At 40.0% G+C, this 22,226-nt stretch overlaps 1 protein-coding gene across 2 annotated transcripts in view; it reads left to right on the forward strand.

Moving 5' to 3' along the window:
• The window catches only part of ATG13 (autophagy related 13), a 1,186,869-nt gene that overhangs the window by 91,428 nt on the left and 1,073,215 nt on the right, over positions 1-22,226 (forward strand). For both annotated transcript variants that reach the window (XM_044082606.1, XM_044082607.1), the window contains exon 4: positions 15,776-15,856. In XM_044082606.1, the coding sequence (XP_043938541.1) occupies positions 15,776-15,856 (81 nt within the window). The remainder of the gene's footprint in view (positions 1-15,775; positions 15,857-22,226) is intronic.

Genomic DNA, 22,226 nt, shown 5'->3' on the forward strand with positions numbered 1-22,226 from the left:
GATCTGGACTGGCTAGAACAGGTGTCCTCCCAAAGCCCCTTCAAGTTTTTGTAATTCTTGTTATCAGGCTCAAGTCCACAGAACCTTATCTGGCGTGCTTTTCGTCTTCAGGTCTGTGAGGGGAGCAGCTGTTGTAACTGGAAACAAATTTTCTATAGTACCTCATTGTCCCCCAAGAATGCCTTCACCTGTTTTTTGGTAACAGGGGCAGGCCATGCCTGAATAGCTTCCACTTTGACAGGTTCTAGCCTGATCTTACCACTCCCCACTCTGTTCCAGGAAGGAGACCTCTGCCATACCCAACTGACACTTAGTGGCCTTAATGATCAACCCTGCCCTTTACAGTCTCCACAAGACCTCCCTGTCATGCTGAAGGTGCTTTGCCAGGAATGGCTGCAGATGGCAATATTGTCCAGGTAAGCAAGAGAATAATCTCCTGCTCCTGCTAGGGCGCGATCTAACAGCCTCTGCAAGGTCTATGAGGCATTTTTCATCTTAAAGAGCTTCTTCTTGAACTAGTGTAGTCTGAAAGGAGTCACAAAAGCTGACCGCTCTCTAGCAGTGGGAGTCAAGGGCACCTGCCAGTAGCCATTGATTAGATCAGTAGTGGTCAGATACTTATCCCCACCCAGTTGTTCCAAGGCTTCATCTGTCCGACTTATGGGGTAAGCATGTGACTCTGTGTGACTGTTTAATTTTCTTTAGTCCACACAGAACCTGGTGTTGCCATCCTTCGTTGGTACCAGCATCACTGTGGGGGGGGGGGGGCATGGACTGCTGGACACTTGGATTACTCCCATTTCCAACATTTCCTGCATCTCCTCCCTCATAGTCTGACTCACTCAGGCACCCTGTAAGGGGCCTGCTTGATAGATCTCTGGGGTCCTCTATCCACATGGTGCTGCACCAGGTGGGTGCACCCAGGTTTCCATTGAACATTTCCCCAAACTCCTGTAACACTGCTTGGATTTCTCGAGCCTGGGTAGGGGATAGTCTCTGTGATATTGCTACCCCTTCCAGTGAGGTGTCGGTCCAAGCCTAACTGAAGAGATCAGTTACCAGATCCCCTCAGACTCATCCTGTCACCCACTGCAAATACTCAGAACAAGGGCCCTCCCTGTCATGGTAAGACTTCATCATTTTAACATGGAACAGTTTCCATCCCTGGCCCTGCCTCCTGCTTAGCAGTTTTACCGTGAAGTTAACATCACTGACCTTCCTTACCACTTTGAAGGGTCCTTCACAGTCTGTCTGCAGCTTATTGTGTCTGCCAGGAATGAGCACCATAACTTGCTGTCCCACAGCATAATGTTGGGCTCGACCATTTCTGTCATACCAGATCTTTTTTTGCTGTTGGGATCCTGCCAGTTTCTCCTGGGCCAATCCCGTGAGCTCCCTAAGCCTTGTCTTGAGGTTTAGGTCATATATCACAACAGACTGCTTGTGGTATTCACACTCACCCTTCCACTCATCACAAATCAAATCCAAGAGCTCCCTCACCCTATGCCCATACAGCAACTCAAAGGATGGAAAACCTGTGGATTCCTGGGATACCTATCTGTATGCAACAGCAGGTGGAGTAAATATTTGTTCCACTCTCTATTAAACCGGTCTGCAAATGCCCTTAGCATGGTCTTCAGTGTCTAATTTAACCTCTCCACAAGACCATTAGTCTGGGGTAGTAGGGTATAATCTTTGCTTCACCCCACAGCACTCCCACAGACTAGCCAGCATGAAATTGGCACCTCTGTCAGTCAGTATTTCTCTTGGGAAACCTACCCTGCTGAAAATATCTTAACAAAGCATTCGCTACCTTCTCTGCCTCAATGGAGGGCTGAGCTACTGCATCAGGGTATCTAGTAGCATAATCTACTACCACTATAATATATTTCTTCCCTGTGGAACTTTGGTTACTTAGATGGCCCACAGTATCTATAGCTACCGTCTGAAATGGCTCTTCAGTCACAGGCAAAGGCATAAAAAGAGCTTTGCATTGCTTACTTTTTGGCACTGCTCACAGGTTCCCAGTAACCTGTTACATCCCTTGCAATCCCAGGCCAATAAATGTTTTGCATAATATATCTCATGGTATGGTTTATGCCTATATGACCTGCAAAACGAATGTCATGGCTATGGCTAGAAGTGCCAAATGGTAGGCTGTTGGCACTACCAAGTGCTGTATTACCACACCCTCTAGCCCTCCCGCAGGGTTTCACTCTCTGTATAGTAACCCTTTGTTCCAGTATACAGACTCTCCTTTTCCTTGAGAATCAGGTGCCTCTTTAGCTACCTCCCTCAAGCCTCATAGTGTAGTGTCTGGGAGCCAAGTCTGTTTCAGTTGTTCTTTTCTGACTCTTCCCAGCTTCCTCTCCACAAAATGCCTTTGTATCATCTGACAGTGATGCCTCACTGTCCGCCTCGGTACTACCATTCACCTCTGCCCTTGCAATCACCGTGTCCAAGGAAACATCATTGTCTATCAGCAGCTGTGGCTCACCCAACCCATATGCTTGTCTCCAAGCCTGACTGCGTGTTATTGCATGCATACAAGGTACTGCATTATCAAATCATTCCCTATCAAGATATTTGCAGGGATATCCACAAACACCTGCTCGCTTGCTTCCTTTTCCACCCTGCAAACAGAATGTTTATTGGTGCTTCCTGGTACCTCGGCTAACGTCTTCAAGAAAAGGCATTCAAGGAAATCCTTGAAGGCATTAGCCAAGGTACCAGGAAGCACCAGTAAATGTTCTGTCTGCAGTTCACACTGTTATGGCTCCATGTTTTTTTTTTTTTTTTTTATATTAGTGTTTTGTTATATTTCTTTTGTACTGTTCCAGTCAAGGTGAACCCTGGCCAAAGGGATTTAGAAAGGGGTCCCTCCTAAAGCTCTGACTGGAGTGGATTGCCCAAGCAAGTACTGCTCCTCTTTAACTACTACAGGCTTCACAATGGTTATGTCAGAGGTTGTCTGTCTTTTGGCAGTGACCTGTTTTCCATCCACTAAGATAGGATACAAACTCTGGTTATAGTTTGGTACCCCTGTTGTCTCCAGGCAACTTACCATTCGCATGCTGTTATTCCCACTTGCTGGCTCCCTCACAGTTTTTTCCCCAACTTGCTTTACTGGATCTTTGTATGCTACATATTCCTCATGTTGCATTTAAAACATCTGAACCCTGGTCCTGACTGTGTACCTGAAATAGTGGCTTCCCATTTTACTGGTGGGCTCTGTAGGAGTAGTTTAGGCTGACCACCATGGATTCTCTTATATCCGTGTGCAATATTGGATGTCCCCTTCTTATGCAGTGGTGCCCTGCTTGCTAGGTAGAGATGCCCTTTTCTCTCTAGTTCATCTGTAGAGTTATGCTCCCACTCTGCCAACCAGATTCTCATGCAAAGTGATAAGGGCTTTTTCCCTCACTAAAAGGTCTGCCAGCCTTTCAAAAGTGGTCACCTGACACCCACTCTCTCACCTGTGAATGTAAGTGCTTAGATGACCAATATAATCACATACACTTTCATTTGCCCTACGTCTGTGCTCACAAGTTTTTTTGTGTAAGCTTCAGGTGTTAAATTAAAACATTTCAGTAAACATTGTTTAACCTCATCATAATTTAAACAGTCAGTATTGGACAGTTTAGAAACAGCAGTTACAGCTTTACCATGGAGTAAGGGGGGGGGGTCAGGAACTGTATCTAGAGCCCTTGGTCAACATCATAATGTTTTCATTGTGACATCCCCACTCTGGGCCTGTAATCAAGGAGCCTGAATCCTCAACACTGGCTCTGGAGAGGAACATTCACTTGGAACAAAAATGAATACACCCAGTATTTCCAGATGCAGCTGTCTGCATCAAGCACAATTTCCCTTAAAAGAACACAGGGAACACTCTCAGTCTGGGGTCAGGGTTTCTCTTTCTGTCTCTCTCCAGGTCCCGAATTAGACTCCCCATTGGCACAGCTATAGAGTTGAGACCTTAGCTGGGTGTCCAAGCCAAGTTCTCCACCACTCTATCTCTGAAACCAGTGCTTCATGCCCCTGCTCCAAGCAGCTGGCACGGACATTCTTTTTGAGATTTGATTTTCTCACACACACACACACACACACACACACACACACACACACACACACACACACACACACACACACACACACACACACACACACACACACACACACACACACACCTACACCTTGGGAAAAGCTGGCACAGGTTTACTAGCTATGCCCCCTTCTGCCCAGACTGTAAGGTAGTTACACTGCCACCAGACACTACAAAGCCAGCTACTCCAGGGCTCTTACAAGGGTACCCAGTTATACTGAGTGAAATTAATATTAATACAAATTGTAGTTCGACCAACAGCAAGGCGTTCAGGAGCGGCCAGAGCTGTCACCATATATATATATATATATATATATATATATATATATATATATATATATATATACACACACACACGTACTCTGAGATTAAAATATTCTCTAAAAGACCAGCCATAACGAAAAGTTTAAATATGTTTAATAATGAATAGTAAAAGAACACAAAAATACTAAATATCTATTTACAATAAACACCAGAGTTTCAGCCTCGGGAAATATTAAAAATAACACAGGTGGACAGGTCCACACAGTTACAGGAAAACACTTCTTAACTAATTTAAAAAAAAAAAAACACTCAATTGCCTCAATACAGTGGTATAACAATTTGAACAAAACAACAAAACCACTGTGTAGAACAGAGATACACCACATGAAAGTTAAAGTACTTTATATACAAAACCACATACAGTTCCACATACAGTTAAGCGCTTTCAACCATAAAACAAAGGTCTTCATCAGAACACCTATTACTAAAAAGAAAGCCTATATTTAATGAAACGCCCATATAATTATCCAATAGAAATAGTCCAATTAACAGTAATCCTTGTGAAAATAAAAGTAACATACACATTCAAAACATACTGAAAACATTCCTAATAAAAGTTTTCATTCATTTACACTTGTCTTGATTATACTTTCTATTTAATACTACTTTATAGTTAACATTGTTATTCAACCCAGGTGTGTTGTAGGCATTAAAAAGTATTTACCACTTAAATTCTTTAAAATGTAACTCACTCTCCCTTTCCCCATTGAAATAATTAGGCACAAAGTTAATAACTGTAAAAAAAATAAATAAATAAAAATACTAGTTGTAGTTTTTACATACTGAAGCATGTTTTGCCAAAGCATTGCCCATGTTTCCCATTTTATGGCATGTAAATGTTCATACATCCTCCTAAGTTCCTTAATAGTTTTTCCTATATAAAATGAGGAACAGGATGAACACTTAGCCAAGTATACAACATAAACAGATTCACAAGTAAATTTCTCCAGAACCTGCCAAACCTTATTACTTGCGTTACCTTCAGAAAGGACCCGCTCCCGTGTATCTACAAAATTTACAGTTATAACATTTCAAAGTTCCCTTCATCCCCCCTTCCTCATGATTATATTCTCTTTCTAACAAATCCTTTAAAATTCCTTCCTGTCTTATTAATAAACAAAGGGGACAGTTCTACCAGTGACCTTGAGTCGTTTGACTCTAAAATTCTCTAGTTGTTTTTAATTATGTTTTTTATGTCATCACTATTCACTGTAAAAGCCAAGAGCATAGAAATAGACCAGTCTTGCTGGTTGTGATTAAGATTATGGTTACTTTGAACAATGTCCCTTGTGTTATACCTTGGTAATGACCATAGGATAACCTCTTTTTCTAAATCTCTCATTTAATTCACCCACATACCCATCCAAAACTGTTAAATCTGTTGTCAAGCTCTTCAACCTAACTACTTGTCCTTTCACAATAATGTGTTTTACATAGGTGGGGTGCATGCTTGAATAATGAAGGTGTGTTACTGGCTGCACACTTGTAACTAATCACAGAACCGAAAGTATTATTGTTCTCTAGTGTTGTTTGCTATGTGGATCCAAGTGGGTATACCCACTTTTCTTAGAAATTTGCTAACATTAATTTTACCCTACTTCTTCAGTCTGCCTAAGTGGGGCAAGCTAAAATGCTTAACAGATTTAAATAGAAAAATAATAATTTATTAGTACAAAAAATGCAGTTTATTCCCCTGTTTTTGCTGCCTTATTTTAGTGACCATCAGACTTCCCTCTCTCTGATGACTGCATTAGCCTGTTTGTTCCTCTGGGTGGCAAGAGGCCTACAGACTGTTTGCTCCTAGGGAGGAGGGCAGAGCAGCATAATCTGGACCCATTAACTGTGTGAGGCCATAGAAGTTGTGCTTCAAAGCCCAAATGTTTCTGCGCATGCTTACTACCTCAGGAGTGAGTATACAGCCTGTGTCAGCAGGGACATGTCCCTCACTTCTACAGGTGACATAACCCTCTGAAACCAGCCCTAATTCCCATTGAAGCAGGTGCTTCTGTGGGATCTGCCTTGACTACAGATTCTGCAGTGGGACTTGAGTGTTTAGACATGCACCCCTCCACTTCCAGAGAGGAGATCCATTTCACGCCTTACTTCCTTCACACACACACACACACACACACACACACACACACACACACACACACACACACACACACACACACACAAATTTACTGAGCTTTCTTCTTTACATCTCCTGAGAAGTTGATTGTTTGAATTTAGAACTACATGGTTAATGCAAAATTAAATTAATATATGTTCCTGCTCCTCACTTCATAAGCCCAAATTATATTAGTATTTCGACTGCTACATCACTTTTGTGAAAAATTGCTGGACCCTTATGCAACCTGCTCTTCAGCATTTTGGACTAAACTATGTTAATTTTTAATTGTTTGCTGGAAGTGGAAAGTTTGTTTTTGTTGGCCCCCACCTCCACACATGCACACACACACGCACACACAAACTTACTTTATAGCAGCTGCTATGCCCCTGGAGACCAAGCAACCCACTAATGTACCAGCATGTTGGTAGGAAAGACCCCCCCCCTCCCACCATCTAGTCCACCCTGAACATCTGCCCCCTAGTACAGAATGCAAAGATGCCATCATTCCCTGTGGTCAAATCATGTACACGTATTTAACTTTTTGAAGCTGTTTATGAAGAACTCTAATGAAGTGCTGTGATCACATGAGACATAGTTAGTGGGGGCTGTCCCAGTATTAGATCTTTCTAGAGAAGACTTGTTGGTAATTAAAGTAGCACAATTTGCAGTTTATTTACTGTTGGAGTTCATTTTTTGTATATATCCATTAATGATCATTTATTGTCCACACAGAAATAGTTCATGTATCTGGCATTCTCTAACATTGCATATTTCTTTGACCTCACTAAAGCTGCTGACACCATCCCACATGCTCATAACATCTGTAAACACTTCCAGGTTATTATAAACCAAATTAATGTAAAGTCATTTTTGCAGTGCAACATCCTATAGAAAGAGATGAAGGCTGACTAAAAAGGAAGGGAGAGGCAGAGAAGTAATATATTGTTAGTGGGCAGTAGGGTGGGCATGCTTGTTTTTACCTTGACTGAGGGCTTTAAAGGAAATTGATGGGAAACTGTAACTTTAGAAGTTAGTAGAATTAAAGATGAAGTTAATGGGAAGATTTAACAACTTGGATAGATATGAGAAAAGAAAATAGATTAAACTGAAATTTGATGACTGATGCATATTTATGAATGTTAATGGGGTGAATAAATGTTTGACGGGTATTTTATTACTATGTATTTTATTAAGATGTATCTAACTTATGTGCTAAATATATATATGGAAATTAAACTTAAGGAGTAAAAGTTTGAGTTAACATTGTTTCTCAGATGTTAAGTTATAATTTATAAAGATGATGGAGGGACATGCTGGAGGGACAGGTTCATAACCCAGAGACTGCCTTTGCTATGGAATAGACTTCCCATACATGTCAAGCAGAGCACCTCACTGGCCCTTTTCAAGAGAAACGTGATGAATGGATGGGAAATAGAAAATTCACCCCAGGGATCACTTCAGTGGCTTTACTCGACAGAGGCACTGGGAACTAAGGTTGGGTGGCATGATGCCAGGGTAATCCTGTGGGCTAGGCTTGTAAAGGCTCCATGGCCATTAGCTTAGTACACACCTATGAAAATCAATTTTCCTTTGAAATAGAATGTTACTTTATATAAAGAAGTGTGACTATTGGATGATTGCACCTTTTTTTCTGGTTAATGATTTATGAGGGATAAAGGATGATGTTACACAAAAAGTGGGATTGTTTCATATTTATTTGTTTAAGGAAAAAAGTGATTCTGTTATAACATTCTGAAAACACATTAGTTATATTGTGTCATTGTCTAATAGATTGATGAAAAGTTTAAAGCAGCCTATGTAGTTTGGCCACAAAGTCTGTCTTCCATTTTTCTTGGAAATTTTATTGGCATTCAACAGGCTTTAACTTCATGGAGGCAGTGTGTTGATTCCAGAAGCTAACATTTTGTAAGAAGAAACCTTTGCAGTGTTGAGTATATTAAACTTAACAAGGAACACGCAGTAAACTGAAAAAAAACTGCCTAAGGAGATTTTAGCCTTTGTTAACCTTTAGGATCTAGGTCACTCCAGGCACTGTTTAGTGTTTAGAACTTTATTTATACAGTTTCTCCTCCATTCTCCAGATTCTTCCTGCCACTAAATCTATTTGGTTGAATTCTGATTGATATCGGGCTGTAGTTTCAACTTGATACTTAGTGTTTTTCCATATTTTCAGACTTCTGGAGTTGGTGGAGAGGTTAAGGTTACAAGCTGCAGTTCCTGGGGTATAGAGTTTGATTCCACAGCCCTTACTTGCCTATTGTGTGAACTTGAACAAGTCACGTTAACAGACATTGCTCTTGGGTCAGTCCTGAAAAGGGTCTTTGTCTCCACTGGGCTTACCTTGTTAACAAATGCATTGTATAATTGTTATGGTTGTTGTTATTATTGCTGTTATTATTATCTACAGGTGGTGTGATTAGAGACTGGCAATCCTCTTTACGGCACTGCTTTGGTCTTTATTGCATTTTATTTTTTTTCCCTGTAATTTATGTACCTTCTGTTTCTGTCAAGGGGCTCCCACCCTTTAGTTTCTCGAATCTGCACTTTGTGCAATATGAGCTAATTTTAATCAAGCGTCATTTAAAGAAGAAGAGAAACAGCTTTACACCACTTTTATTTAAAATTTAAGGTTAAAGCTGAGTCCTAGGAATTATCTGTTTCCTGAGCAGACCTTGTTTTTGATGTGTCTGAATATAAGAAGAAAGGGTTGCCTTGTTCATGCATTCGGTACCAGCTAAAGCCAGGCCATACTTGGCCTGTTAAGCTATGTAATAAACCATATTCTTAGAATTAGCAAAGTCTGTCAAGCATTCATTCATTAATGTCAGAATGAATCGCCTGGCAATGGTTGCACAATCCTCTCCTCTCCTGCCAGTTTCTACAAGGACCTTAGCTGCTGACTGAACTCTGGTGACCAGGTATTAGGGATTGATTTGGGGGGGGGGGGTCTTTCATGTTTTCTCCCAATTTTCTCTGCTGATGAAGTTCATACAGAAGGCCAGATCTCTGAAAAGCAGGGTCATTTTTCATGGCTCCCTTTTTGCCTAGACAGGCATTGGTTCCACTCTGACAGAACTTTCAGGTGAAACCTTATTTCCGCTGTCCCTCAAAAAAACACTCCTTTCTCACTCTTCAGAGAAGGCATGTGTAAACCTTTGATCCCAAAGAAATAGCTTAGCTTCTGTAGTTCCCCTAATAACGACAGAACAAGGATTTTCAAACAGGTCGTATCTGTTCTGTCATCTTTTCAGAAGCCTTCCAGTCAGTAAATGTTCAGAAATAAGTAGAAGGTGATTTCATTATTGGCTGCATGGCATAATATTGACCCATTACTAATCATTGTCTCTCTGCTGCTATAGTGTTATGTTGGAGAAGTTTGGTAATGGCTTAAGTTATTTAATAGTAAAGGTACATCTGGCTGCTATGTCTGACTTCTGCACTGGGTATACTTCATTTGTTTTTAGCGTCTAAAGTTTGCAAGCCCTTCCTTTGGGGCATTTTTATTTTATATCCTGCTTTTATCCGTGGGATCTCTATTTTGTTTTGAAGACTCTAACTATTTTCTTCCATTTGAAGCAGCAAGGTAAAAAGTTAAAGCTTTCATAATGGAAAACACTTCACCAGAAGGTTTTCTGAACTGCAAGCCTCTTAGATCAATTCTTCTTGTCTAGCCTATGACAGGGAGAGGGTTTTGATGAGGCTGAACTTTTTACTTCTGTCTAAGTCTGCTACAGAGTTGAACCTGAATTAAGTGCTTATTTTACTGTACTGGGAATACTTCAACAGCTTTGTTTCATGAAAGCTGATAAGGGTGGAGGGTTGCTTATTATGAATGACTGTAGCTATAGAGAAGAGTTGACAAACGTTGAACAATGCCAATGAAAATATAAAAGTAAACATGTTTGGCATATTTAAAAGTTATGGTGTGATTAGAAGCCACCTATACGAACGTCTAATGAATGGCTACATAACATTTAATTTATTTGATTTTATGAATATTGAACATCCAAGGAGATAGGTACCTTGTTTGGAAGATCTAAATTACATAAAAATGTTACCATTCCTTTTCATCCTATAGTATTTGCACCTAATAACATCTGTGGTGGAATTGCAATATTTTTAGATAGCATTCTTAACGCTATAGTACAACAATTGGAGTCTTACTTAAGGGACTCTTGGCAGTTTTTAAACAAGTTAAGGGAATTTGCTTTAAGTTACAAGTATAAACATTACAACATCAATTTTATCACCATTGATGTAAATTCTCTTTTACTTGTGTACCCCACCTTGAGGGTGTAGAAGCAATGAGGAAATATTTGACCACCTTTTTTTCTTTTTCAGTTGATATAATGTATACTTGTTTTTTTCGTAATGGAAATATTTTAAAACACAACTATTTTATATTTAACTAACAATACCATAAGCAAGTTAGAGGCGTGGCCATAGGTTCATAGATTAGTACTAGGCTAACTGCCCTTGCTAGCCATTTTAAGCCTAGCCAATTATCCCTTGTTAGACTCAAACCCTGCGTCTTGTGTTTGTAAGACAAACACCTTAACCATTAGGCCACCCTCCCATGGTGGCCAGTATAGCCCATTCATTTGCTAATTTAGTTTTAGGATGGTGGGAACAGAAAATGTTAACTAAGAGTTCCATAATGAAACATATTGTAATGTATAAATGTTTTGTCAATGACCTGTTTTTTATTGTTGATTTTAAAGAAAGATGATTTAACAATGTTTATGACGAAGTTAAATAAGACATCTGATTATTTGAAGTTTAAGACTAGTGGTTTCAGGCAGCATATACACTTTCTTGATGTAGATCTTGAGTGGGACATTGAGTAAAGAAATTAATAGTAAAATTTATAGGAAACTAACATTTTCCAACAACTACCTACATTATAAAAGTGGACACCCTAATTTTATGAAAAACAACATTCCCAGGGGACAAGTCATACGTGCATCTAGGATGACCACACAAGATAGTGACTCTTTTTAAAAGAAGTGGTAACAGTAACTGACATACTGCGGTGGTGGTGCTGCTGTAGCATTGTCGTCTTACAGTAAGACGTCCTGTTCGATTCTCAGCTAGAGCGTCTTCTGTGTGGAGACATGCGTGAATGGGCATACCTTCGTTGAAGGTTGTGCGGCAGGGCTGGCAACTCACCACGTAAAAATCTACTGCCAATCATTAGCGGACCGGAGTTCTGTTGTGGCGACCCCTAACCGGGATAATCCGAAAGACACAACAAGTAACAGTAACTGACATGTTTAAAGAGAGAGGTTTTGATGAGTATTTATTATACGGAGTAGCTTTAGAAATTTATGGAAAGAGCGAGTTATATTTTAAAAGCTATTCTAAAAGGAGGTTATACTCCAAATATTATGAATGAAAATAAAGAAAAAAGGAAGTTAACATTCAAATTAGACATGTCTGTAGATTAAAACGTCATACAAAAAATTATAGGTAATAATTGGAAAATACTACAGGGTAACCCAGACCTGAAAAAGTTGTTGGGTGACCATCCCAATTTTGAGTTTTATAAAACTAAAAATTTTAAAAATCTATTGGAAAAATCAGATACAGGCATTGATTTGGTACATACAGAAAAATAATTTGGTATGTATAAGTGTGGTGCATGTAAGGTTTGTCGGTTTATTTACATTACCAAACATATTTTTATAGAAAACCTTGGTTTCAATATATGTTAAAAAGAAAGGTATACATGTAAAACCATAGGGTTGATTTATATAGCTTTATGTTCTGGATGTCCCAGTTTTTATGTAGTATGACAATCGCAATTTAGGAAAGCGTATGAAGGAACATTTGTACGGCATCAAGACCACGGACAAAAATATAATGCCTTATTTAAACATTCTATTAGTTGTTCCAACTGTATGAAGTTTTTGTTTTCAGTACTAGAACGTGTTCCAGTAATTCCGAGGGGAGGGAATTTTAAGGACAAGTTAGAAACCATTGAAGCAAGGTGGCAAATTTAAATTATGTACTTGCAGAGCCCCAGGTTTAAATGAAAATGTGAATAGTAATGTTTTTTAAGACAACAGAGATAAAAATGTGACTACTAATATTTATATTTTTTTATATTTTGGTTGTTTTTAATTATGTATTTTTTAACATCATTTCTTAGGTACCTATTAATGGTTAATTTTTTGATTTTGTACTACATTAAGGGATTTGTTAGAGTATTCTGCATTCTGAAGAAGTCGGTAGACAAAAGCAAGTTTAAAATTATTTGACGCTATTTCTTGAGTGGATCGTTATTTACTACTGTTGACTGTGGTGTTTTCCAGTGGCTAAAGTGGTGTTTGGTTTTGGTTTCTGCTTATTCACTTCTGTATTTTTTGGTTTTTCAAGGGGAATACAGCTGCATTTTCTGGATAACCAGAGATAAGTTGTGTACTGTGTAGATTGGAGTAAGGGTTTCAGGAAGGACAACCAACTATTTGTCTCTCATGTGTTCCTGAGACTGGAGTAAAAGGCAACTAAATTCCGTTTGGATCTCTGACTGCGAAGTTGCTTGTCCTTCGTTTACCAGAAGTATGGGAAGAAGCTTCAGGATTACATAAAGCGTGCTCCAAAAGAGCTGCCTCAACATCTGTAGCCGTTTTCTGCATCCCTTCCATGGACGACAGTCTCCTTAGGTGTAGCTTGATTCCCTCCTCCCCCAAGTACTTTTGCTTAACAGTATAAATGCTACATAGTCTCCAGGGCTCCGTCTTCTTTGAGGCAGCACTGGCATACCTCTCAGCTGTACAAATTTTACCTCATAATTTTGGTCCGTTTTTCATAAAATTGTTTTCTCTGAAATCCTTAAGTCAGTGAATATTGAAGTCAGAAAATAATGACAGAATATTGGGTTTCAGACTTAATCCTTCAGACAATCTGTGTTAATGCAAAACCTGTTCTATCACTTTCTAAGCTTGTAAGAGCAGTATTTAGAAATTGTCCCTATTTTTTTTATCTTTGTTCCCCAATTGTTTATGGCTTTGTCCAGATTTCTTGCTTTAAGATGTTGAGAGGTATCAGCATTAGTGATACAGGGTATGTTTCTGTAGACCATTTGCCTAAGAGGATTAGAGCTAGGAGTTGTGTCTAAAAGTAAGTAAAAAAATGAATCCTCCTTAAACATGTACAGTGGATATAAAAAGTGCACACACCACTGTTAAAATGCCAGGTTTTTGTGATATAAACAAATGAGACCACAATAAATAATTTCAAAAATTTTCCCACCTTTAATGTGACCTGCAATCTGTACAATTCAGTTGAAAAACAAGCAAATCTGTTAGGGGGAAAAAATATAAAAAAAAAAAAAAAACGTATAATAAGCTGGTTGCATAAGTGTGCACACCCTTAAACTAATACTTTGTTGGAGCACCTTTTGATTTAATTACAGCATTCAGTCTTCTTGGGTACACACCTGCCATTAATTAAAAAGACTCTAATTAACCCCAAATAAAGTTCAGCTGTCCTAGTAGGATTTTCCTGACATTTACTCAGTTGTCTGCTACAGCAAAAGCCATGGTTTGCAGAGAGGTTGCCAAGCATCAAAGGGATCTCATTGCTGCAAGGTATCAGTCAGGAAAAGGGTACAAAAAAATTTCCCCAGCATCGGATATACCATGGAACACACCAAAGACAGTCATCAAAAAGTGGAGAAAATATGGGACAGCAGTGACGTTGCAAAGAGCTGGACGTCCCTCCAAAATTGATGAAAAGACAAGATGAAAACTGGTCAGGGAGGCTGCGAAGAGACCTACAGCAACACTGAAGGAGCTGCAGGAATTTCTGGCAAGTACTGGTTGTGTACTACACGTGACAACAATCTCCCGTATTCTTCATATGTCTGGACTATGGGGTAGGGTTGCAAATGGAAGTCTTTTCTTAAACAGAAAAATATCCAGGCCCGGCTAAAAGTTGTAAAACAATACATAAAGTCTCTCAAAAGCATATGGGAAAATGTGTTATGGTCTGATGAGACTAAGGGTGAACTTTTTGGCCAGAATTCCAAAAGGTACATTTGACGCAAAAACAAAACTTCGCATCACCAAAAGAACACAATCCCCATGGTGAAGCATGGTGGTGGCAGTATTGTGCTTTGGGGTTGCTTTTCTTCAGCTGGAACTGGGGCTTTAGTCAAGGTGGAGGGAATTATTGTTTCAAATACCAGTCACTTTTGGCCCAAAACCATCAGGCGTTAGCTAGAAAGATGAAGAGGAATTTCACCTTTCAACATAACAATGACCCCAAGCATACATCCAAATCAACAAAAGAATGACTTCACTGGAAGAAAATTAACGATTTGAAATGGCCCAGCCAGAGCCCAGACCTAAATCCAATAGAAAAATCTATAGGGTGACCTGAAGAGGGCTGTGCACAAGAGATGCCCTCGCAATCTGACAGATTTGGAGCGCTTTTGCAAGAAAGAGTGGGCAAATTATTGCCAAGTCAAGATGTGCCATGCTGATAGACTCCTACCCAAGAAGACTGAATGCTGTAATTAAATCAAAAGGTGCTTCAACAAAGTATTACTTTAGGGGTGTGCAGACTTATGCAACCAGCTTACTGTATGTTTTTTATTTTTATATTTTTTCCCCTAATAGATTTGTTTGTTTTTCAATTGAATTGTACAGGTTATATGTCACATTAAAGGTGGGAATAGTTTTGAAATGATTTATTGTGGTCTCATATTTTTATATCACAAAAACCTGACATTTTGACAGGGGTGTGTAAACTTTTTATATCCACTGTACATACATTTTGTACTTCTCAGAATATTCGATCAGATAGAAAATTCAATCTTAATTAACAAGAAGCTCCCCCAGCCTCCTGTTTGGGTAGGGGAAAGTCTGTCACAAGAGAACATCCATTATGTTCCATTTCCCTTCATGAGGCAATGGAGAATAAACAAGAAATATGGTGCATATCTTGGAAGGAGGAGGTGCAAGAGTGGCCTAAGAAAGTTTTATCTGCCAAGCTTAAAGGATCATGGAGACTGAATTCTCCAAGCAGATCTAGTATTATGGTAAGTACATAACTTTCATATGTACAATATGGCAGAGCCACGTACACAAATATTATTTTTAAAGCCTCCTTTTAAGATTTCTGCAATTGCTTTTTCTTTTATGTAACAGTTTTGAGTTGGCTTTTCAACTGTTAAGATAATAACCCATTTTTTTTTCTTTTGGCAGACTGTCCAGGTGATTGTCCAGGGTCGGCTTGGAGAGAAGATAAGTACTTTGTCTTCCTCTTCTCCAACTGGATCTGATTGGGTAAATTTTTTTTTTTTTTTTTTACTTATTCTGCAAGATTTACTGCAGACCTCATTGTTTTGTAATTTGTGACTGATATTTTTGACCCTGTGTACTTCATTCCAGTGTGCATTTGTGCATTTTGATGTGGGAAGAGTTGGTAATGTGGGTCGTAGTCCTTATTCATTGTTGACATCACTTCACACTTCCTTCTGCTTCATCCTTTTCTATCTGTTATAGTTTGAGGTAGAAGGCTTCACTGATGCATACCCCTAGCTAGATGGACACAGATGAATGGTAAGTAAGTGGTCCTTGGGCTTTTTTTTTTGCTTGCATTTAATTGACCTTATTTCATATTCATAGTGGTTTTTGCACCAAAAAGTTATGTTACAGAATATAAGTGACACGAGAAAGATGGCTTTTCCCTAAGTTACTGACAATGCAGCAGTATTTTGCCAAAAAACATCATTATGTATTTCTCATAAGGTGTATATTAAATTCTTTGTTGGCAAGGTTAAAAAAGCCTGTTCATTCTGGGCTGATAAAACAAAAGGATTTCTGCTGAAACTGTTTATAACTTATCAGTCAAGACTGGCAACCTTGGAGATAGTGGTGTTAGTTATAGGCATCTGGGGGTATGGGGGGCTTATAAAATAGGTTCATCAGAAGGCTATGCAATCTTCCAGTTTTGAAATGATGGACTTTGTGATGACACCTAAAAATATATCATATTTAATTTTTTTATTTCATTATGTAAATTATCGTGCGCAGTATGTGAAGGTTCCCCTGAAATACTGCAGACTGTTTTTTATTTACCGAGCAGCTGCATGATACCAGAGTGTCATGCAGTTCAGTCTGGTAGGATCAAGGAAAGTATTTACAGTACCTTAGTATGCAGATAGATACCACCGTATTTTATTCCCTTCATCTTCTTTGCAGTTTTGGAAAGTACTTCATTAAAATTACGTGTGAAAAAAAAGTGCAGTGCATTGAAGTTTACCTTGAAAAACGCAGCATTAATGGGACCGGGTGGTGTCCCGGGCTGCGTCTTACACGAGCTACAAGATGAACTTAACCCTCGCATTAAGTCAGTGTTCAAGCTCAGCCTTACCACAGGATATTGTACCCAAGGAATGGCATACAGCAACGGTGGTCCTTCTCCATAAGGGAGCTGCCACAACAGACCCCGGAAACTATCGCCCTATAAGCTTGACTAGCCTGGTCTGCAAAGCTATGGAGCGTATCATCATGGAACTCTTAAACAATGACATCGGAAACTTTCAGGCACTGGATCCTACCCAATTCGGCTTTGTTAAAGGCAGATCCTGACTCTTAAACCTGGTCGACTTCTTTGAAACAGTTACCAGGGCCATAGACGAAGGGAAGGTAGTCTACACAGCCTACCTGGACCTCGCAAAAGCCTTCAACACAATACCCCACTCAGGAATCATAAATAAGCTCACTAGCTTAAATATCAACCCCTATGTCACAAAATGGGTTGCGAACTAGCTCAGGGATAGAACCCACATGGTCAGAATTGCAGGTGCCTTGTCAGACTCTAAACCAGCCACAAGTGGCGTCCCACAAGGTTCAGTCCTGGGACCTCTCTTGTTCGGTATTTATTTCTCTGAGGTACAGGCAAACACGGGAGGACTATGGCTGACCAAATTTGCAGATGACTGCAAACTCGGTGCCATAATAGACTCTCCGGCTGACGCAAGCATCCTCCAGAAGGGTCTCACAGAGACAGGTAACTGGTGCCAAAGCCATGGCCTGAAGCTAAATGCATAGTCATACCCTTTGGGAAAAACAAAGTGCCCACAGACTACCACATAGGAGGTAATCCATTAAGTATGGAGGAAGTAATTAGGGATTTGGGGACCCAAGTAGATAGTAATCTCTCCTTTGACAATCACGTTGCCAAAGTGGTTAGAAAGACCTTCTGTATAGCCCACCTCATCACGAAAGGTTTCACATCTAGATCAAGAGAGGTCTTTGTGCCACTCTGTTCACCACTCATCAGGCCCATAATTGAATACAATGCCCCATTTGGGATTTACCTTACCCGACACCTGCAGCAACTGGAAAGACCCCAAAAGTACCTCACCAAGAGGATCAAGGGACTCAAACAGATGCCCTATGCAGTTAGGCTAAAGAAACTCCAGCTCTACTCAGTTGCTTACTGCCTACTCATAGGCGATCTGTGCCTGACATATAAAGCCATGTCCAACCCAGAATTAATGGACATGCTCCACCTCAAGAAATCCAAATCCCTTCGAGCTGCACGCTCCACAGACTTAAACCTCAGCAAAGAAATAAATAGGACATGCTGGAGGGACAGATTCATATCCTAGAGACTCCCTTCACTCTGGAACAAAATCCCAGTCCAGGTTAGGCAGAGCCCCTCATTGACCCTCTTCAACAGAAATCTTGACGAGTGGATGGGAGATTGTAAGTATACCCCCGGGATCTCTTCTGGGTCCCTGCTAGACAGAGGCAAAATAAACTAACTGTAAAGGGGCTATATTCTGTGACCTACTATTCAAAGACACAGTCTACAAAGCTAAAAGGGTGACGAAAGCCAAACACACTTTGGCTAGGCTTGTAAATGCCCTAGGGCAGATAGCCTAGTATCAGCCTATGATTCAAAAATGAGAAAATGCAGTCTTTATTATTTGGATATGGATAGTAAGATGCAAGCAGTTAAAATGTTTTTGTCCCATTAGTCGTCTACACAGGTCAGGGTGGCCATGGTGATGCAGCGGTTAGCGTTGCCGCCTCACAGCAAGAGTATCTCTGGTACGATCCTCGGCTGGGGTGCCTTCTGTGTGGAGTCTGCATTTCCTCCTTGTGGTCGCGTGGATTTCCTCCAGGTGCTCCGGTTTCCTCCCACATCCCAAAGACATGCTGTAGGTGGATTGGACACTCTAAATTGGCCCTAGGTGTGAGTGTATGCATGTGTGCTTTCTGTGGAAGGTTGGGTGCTGAGCTGGCAGCTCGACACCGTAAAACTCCACTGCCAATCATGAGCGGACGGGTGATCCACTGTGGCGACCCCTAACTGGGAAAAAGCCGAAAGAAGAAGTCTTCTACACAGGTCAGGCATGTATTTATTAACCATAGCAGAAGTTGTGGATAGCAGTTAGTAAAGAGCTGAAGGACTTTGTGGGAGGGGAAGGGTGAAAGATTCAAGTGGGATAAGCTGATTCTTCCAGTAGAACAGGGCGGATTGGGATTACTTGATTTGAAGGGGTATTTCAGAGTTGCACAGTTAAGGCTCCTATACGTAGCACAAGCAGAAAACTGTAATTCAAATTGGAATGGGATGATGATGAAACGGGGGAAGCTCAAGAAACTAGTAGAGATGAGGATTTTGGATGGAGGCCTTTAAGAAGAACAACAATAATCATACAGAATATTATATCTATAACGTAGCAGTAAGTATCCTAAGAACTAAACCAACACAGAAATGGAGAAAGGAGATTCTGCCTATAGGGATGACTGCAATTAGTGATATAGACAATAGGGGGCTTGAATTTATTGGAGACCAGTAACAAAGGAACATAGGTATTGGGAGCAAATAACTGGAGAGGGAAAGATGATAGAATGGGAATACGCCAATAATTTATTTGGACTGTAGGTTAGAGATTGCCTTCCCTATCAAGGATTGCTATCCGAGTGTAGGCATAGAGAAAGAAATAGAGGGGTCCTAATTGAAAGACCAGCACTGGTAGAATTTGTAGTTAAGTCTAGAACAGAAGCTGCCATTAAAACAGGGATAATTAGTAGACCATATAAAATATTGCATAAATAACTATAAAAATCAATCAGAGGAGGTTAGAAAGGATTGGAAATAGAGACTGGACAAGCAATTCACAAAAAAACAATGGAAGGATATATGTATGTCTCCCAAATATACAACGATTTCTAGAAGATTTAGGACTTTTGCTTGCCAATGTTTACAAGATATTTTTATACCCCAAGTAGACTCCAGAGAATTTGTCCTCAAGTAAACAGCAAATGCTGGAGGTGTGATGGAGAAGAAAGAGGTAATTGGGAACATATTTTCTGGAAGTGCAGCGAATTGGCAGACTTTAAGGATTCCCTGCGGGATGTACTGTCAGAGATGCTGGGTGGGCAGATTGGTGTGACAAGGGAGATGATTTTTCTGTACTATGATGCAGAATCGGAATTGCCTAAACATGGTAAGGTCTTGCTGTGTCTAATAATGGTGGCTGCCAAAAAAAGCAATTACTAGAAAATGGAAATCAAAATCTAAACCAACTGTACTAAAATTAGTGAATATAATAACAGAGATAAAACAACTAGAACTGAGATCTTTAGGAAAGGGTAGGAGCAAACTACATAGGAAAAAAATGGGAATTGTGGGAACAAATACATACAAGGGAGGAATGAGATTTAAAAGAAGGCAGAACTTAAATGAGCTATGCAATGTTTAACTGAAAAAGATTGGGTAGATTATAAGTGATGTATAAAATTTTCATTTGGGAGTGTGTCATTATGGTTTGTGATGTAAAATGCTTGCAGCTAGTATTGTGTTGGTGTGGTTTGTTCTCATTTATATAAATGTGTGTTTGTGTCATAAGCAGTGGTTTACTAAAGATGTTTCTTGTTTAAAAAAAGGCAGGAATTGAAAACAATTTATGTAATGTTGCTTAGGTTATATGATGTGTAACAATATATGTGAAGCATAGTGTTTGTAAACATGAACTTGTTAGTACAATTTTTTTTTACTTTTATATAAATGTTAATTCGCATGTGTCACAAGTGATAATTCAGTAAAGGTGTTTAATTATAAAAAAATAAAAAGGTAATGTCATGCCTAATCATTCAGGTGGACTTCTTTGAAAAGGCCACCAAAGCAATAGCTGAGGCTTCACTCTGATTACCTTGACCTGGCCAAGGCATTTGACACAATACCCCACTCGAGCGTTATTGACAATCTCAAGAGGTTAGGTACAAACCCTTATGTCACCCTGAGGATAGCCAGCTGGCTCGCAGACAGGGCCTCAGAGTTGGAATCCGGGAGTCTACCTTTACAACGAGGCTAGTCACGAGCGGAGATCCCACAGGGATCAGTCCTGGTACCATCCCTTTCTGTCATTTACTTTTGTGAAGCCAAGGCCAATGCCAGTGGCTAAATTTGCAGATGATTTCAAATTAGGAGCTGTTATTTAATCCCCCACTGATACAGATGTTCTCCAGGAAGGACTGACACAGACAAACAACTGGAGTCAGAGCTGTGGATTAAAACTAAATGCCAAGAAATGCATAGAAGTAGAGTATTCCTTAGGGAAGTCATCCACTCCTTGTAACTATTGTATTGACAACATGCCTGCAAGCGTTGACACAGTAGCCAGGGACTTGGGGACATGCACTGACAGTAATCTAGCCTTTGACCATCACATGTCTACAGTATTGAGGAAATCATTCTATATTGTGCAACTTGTAAACAAAGGTATGGCATCTAGTTCAAAGGAAGTAATTGTTCCACTGTATTCAGCATTCATCAGACCTGTCATTGTGTACAGTGCTCCCTTTTGTATGTACCTAGCCAGGCATATCCAACAACTGGAACGTGCACAGAGTCAGCAAGCAAAGGAGAGTAGCAGTGCTGAAATTGAATTTATCCTCAAGTCTTGGTGAGTACCTTCACGAGGTGGACCCTGTTTTTCACAAAATCTCACCAAGGCGACACTGATATATAGAATGTATTTATTTATATGTCATGGACAGAAGTAAATCAAAAATAAAAAAAAAAGATAGCTGGGTGCACAAGACCCAGGATAAAATAGTGCCCCATCTCGGTAGGCGCACTAGTGCCAGGACTGGGAAAAATGACAGTGTAGAATCCTCAAAATATGGAAACATCCCAACAATGGGGCCAGTCCAGGCTCAGGGGGAGGATGGTTCCCTTTTTAGAAGGAAGTAGCAGTCCACAAAATGTCAAAAATTGAAAAATTGATTGGCCATAGAGGAGCCATAAAGATGATAGAGTGGACTATTGAGGATAAGAAAGAAATTGTGTATTGTTACGTCATCTTCTTTTGGCTGCTCCCGTTAGGGGTCGCCACAGCGGATCAACTATTTAATTTCTTCCTGTCCTCTGCATCTTGCTGTGTCACACCAACCACCTGCATGTCCTCTCTCACCACATCCATAAACCTTCTCTTAGGCCTTCCTCTTTTCCTGTTACCTGGCAGCTTCATCCTTAACATCTTTTTCCCAATATACTCTGCATCCCTCCCCAGCACATGTCCAAACCAATGTAATCTTGCCTCTCTGGCTTTGTCTCCAGACCTTCCAACCTTGGTTGACCCTCTAATATATGTATTCCTAATCCTGTCCATCCTCGTCCCACCCAGTGCAA

The sequence above is a fragment of the Protopterus annectens genome, chromosome 9.part0 (assembly GCF_019279795.1).
Source record: "Protopterus annectens isolate FY-2018-M chromosome 9.part0, PAN1.0, whole genome shotgun sequence".
Classification (NCBI taxonomy): domain Eukaryota; kingdom Metazoa; phylum Chordata; order Ceratodontiformes; family Protopteridae; genus Protopterus; species Protopterus annectens.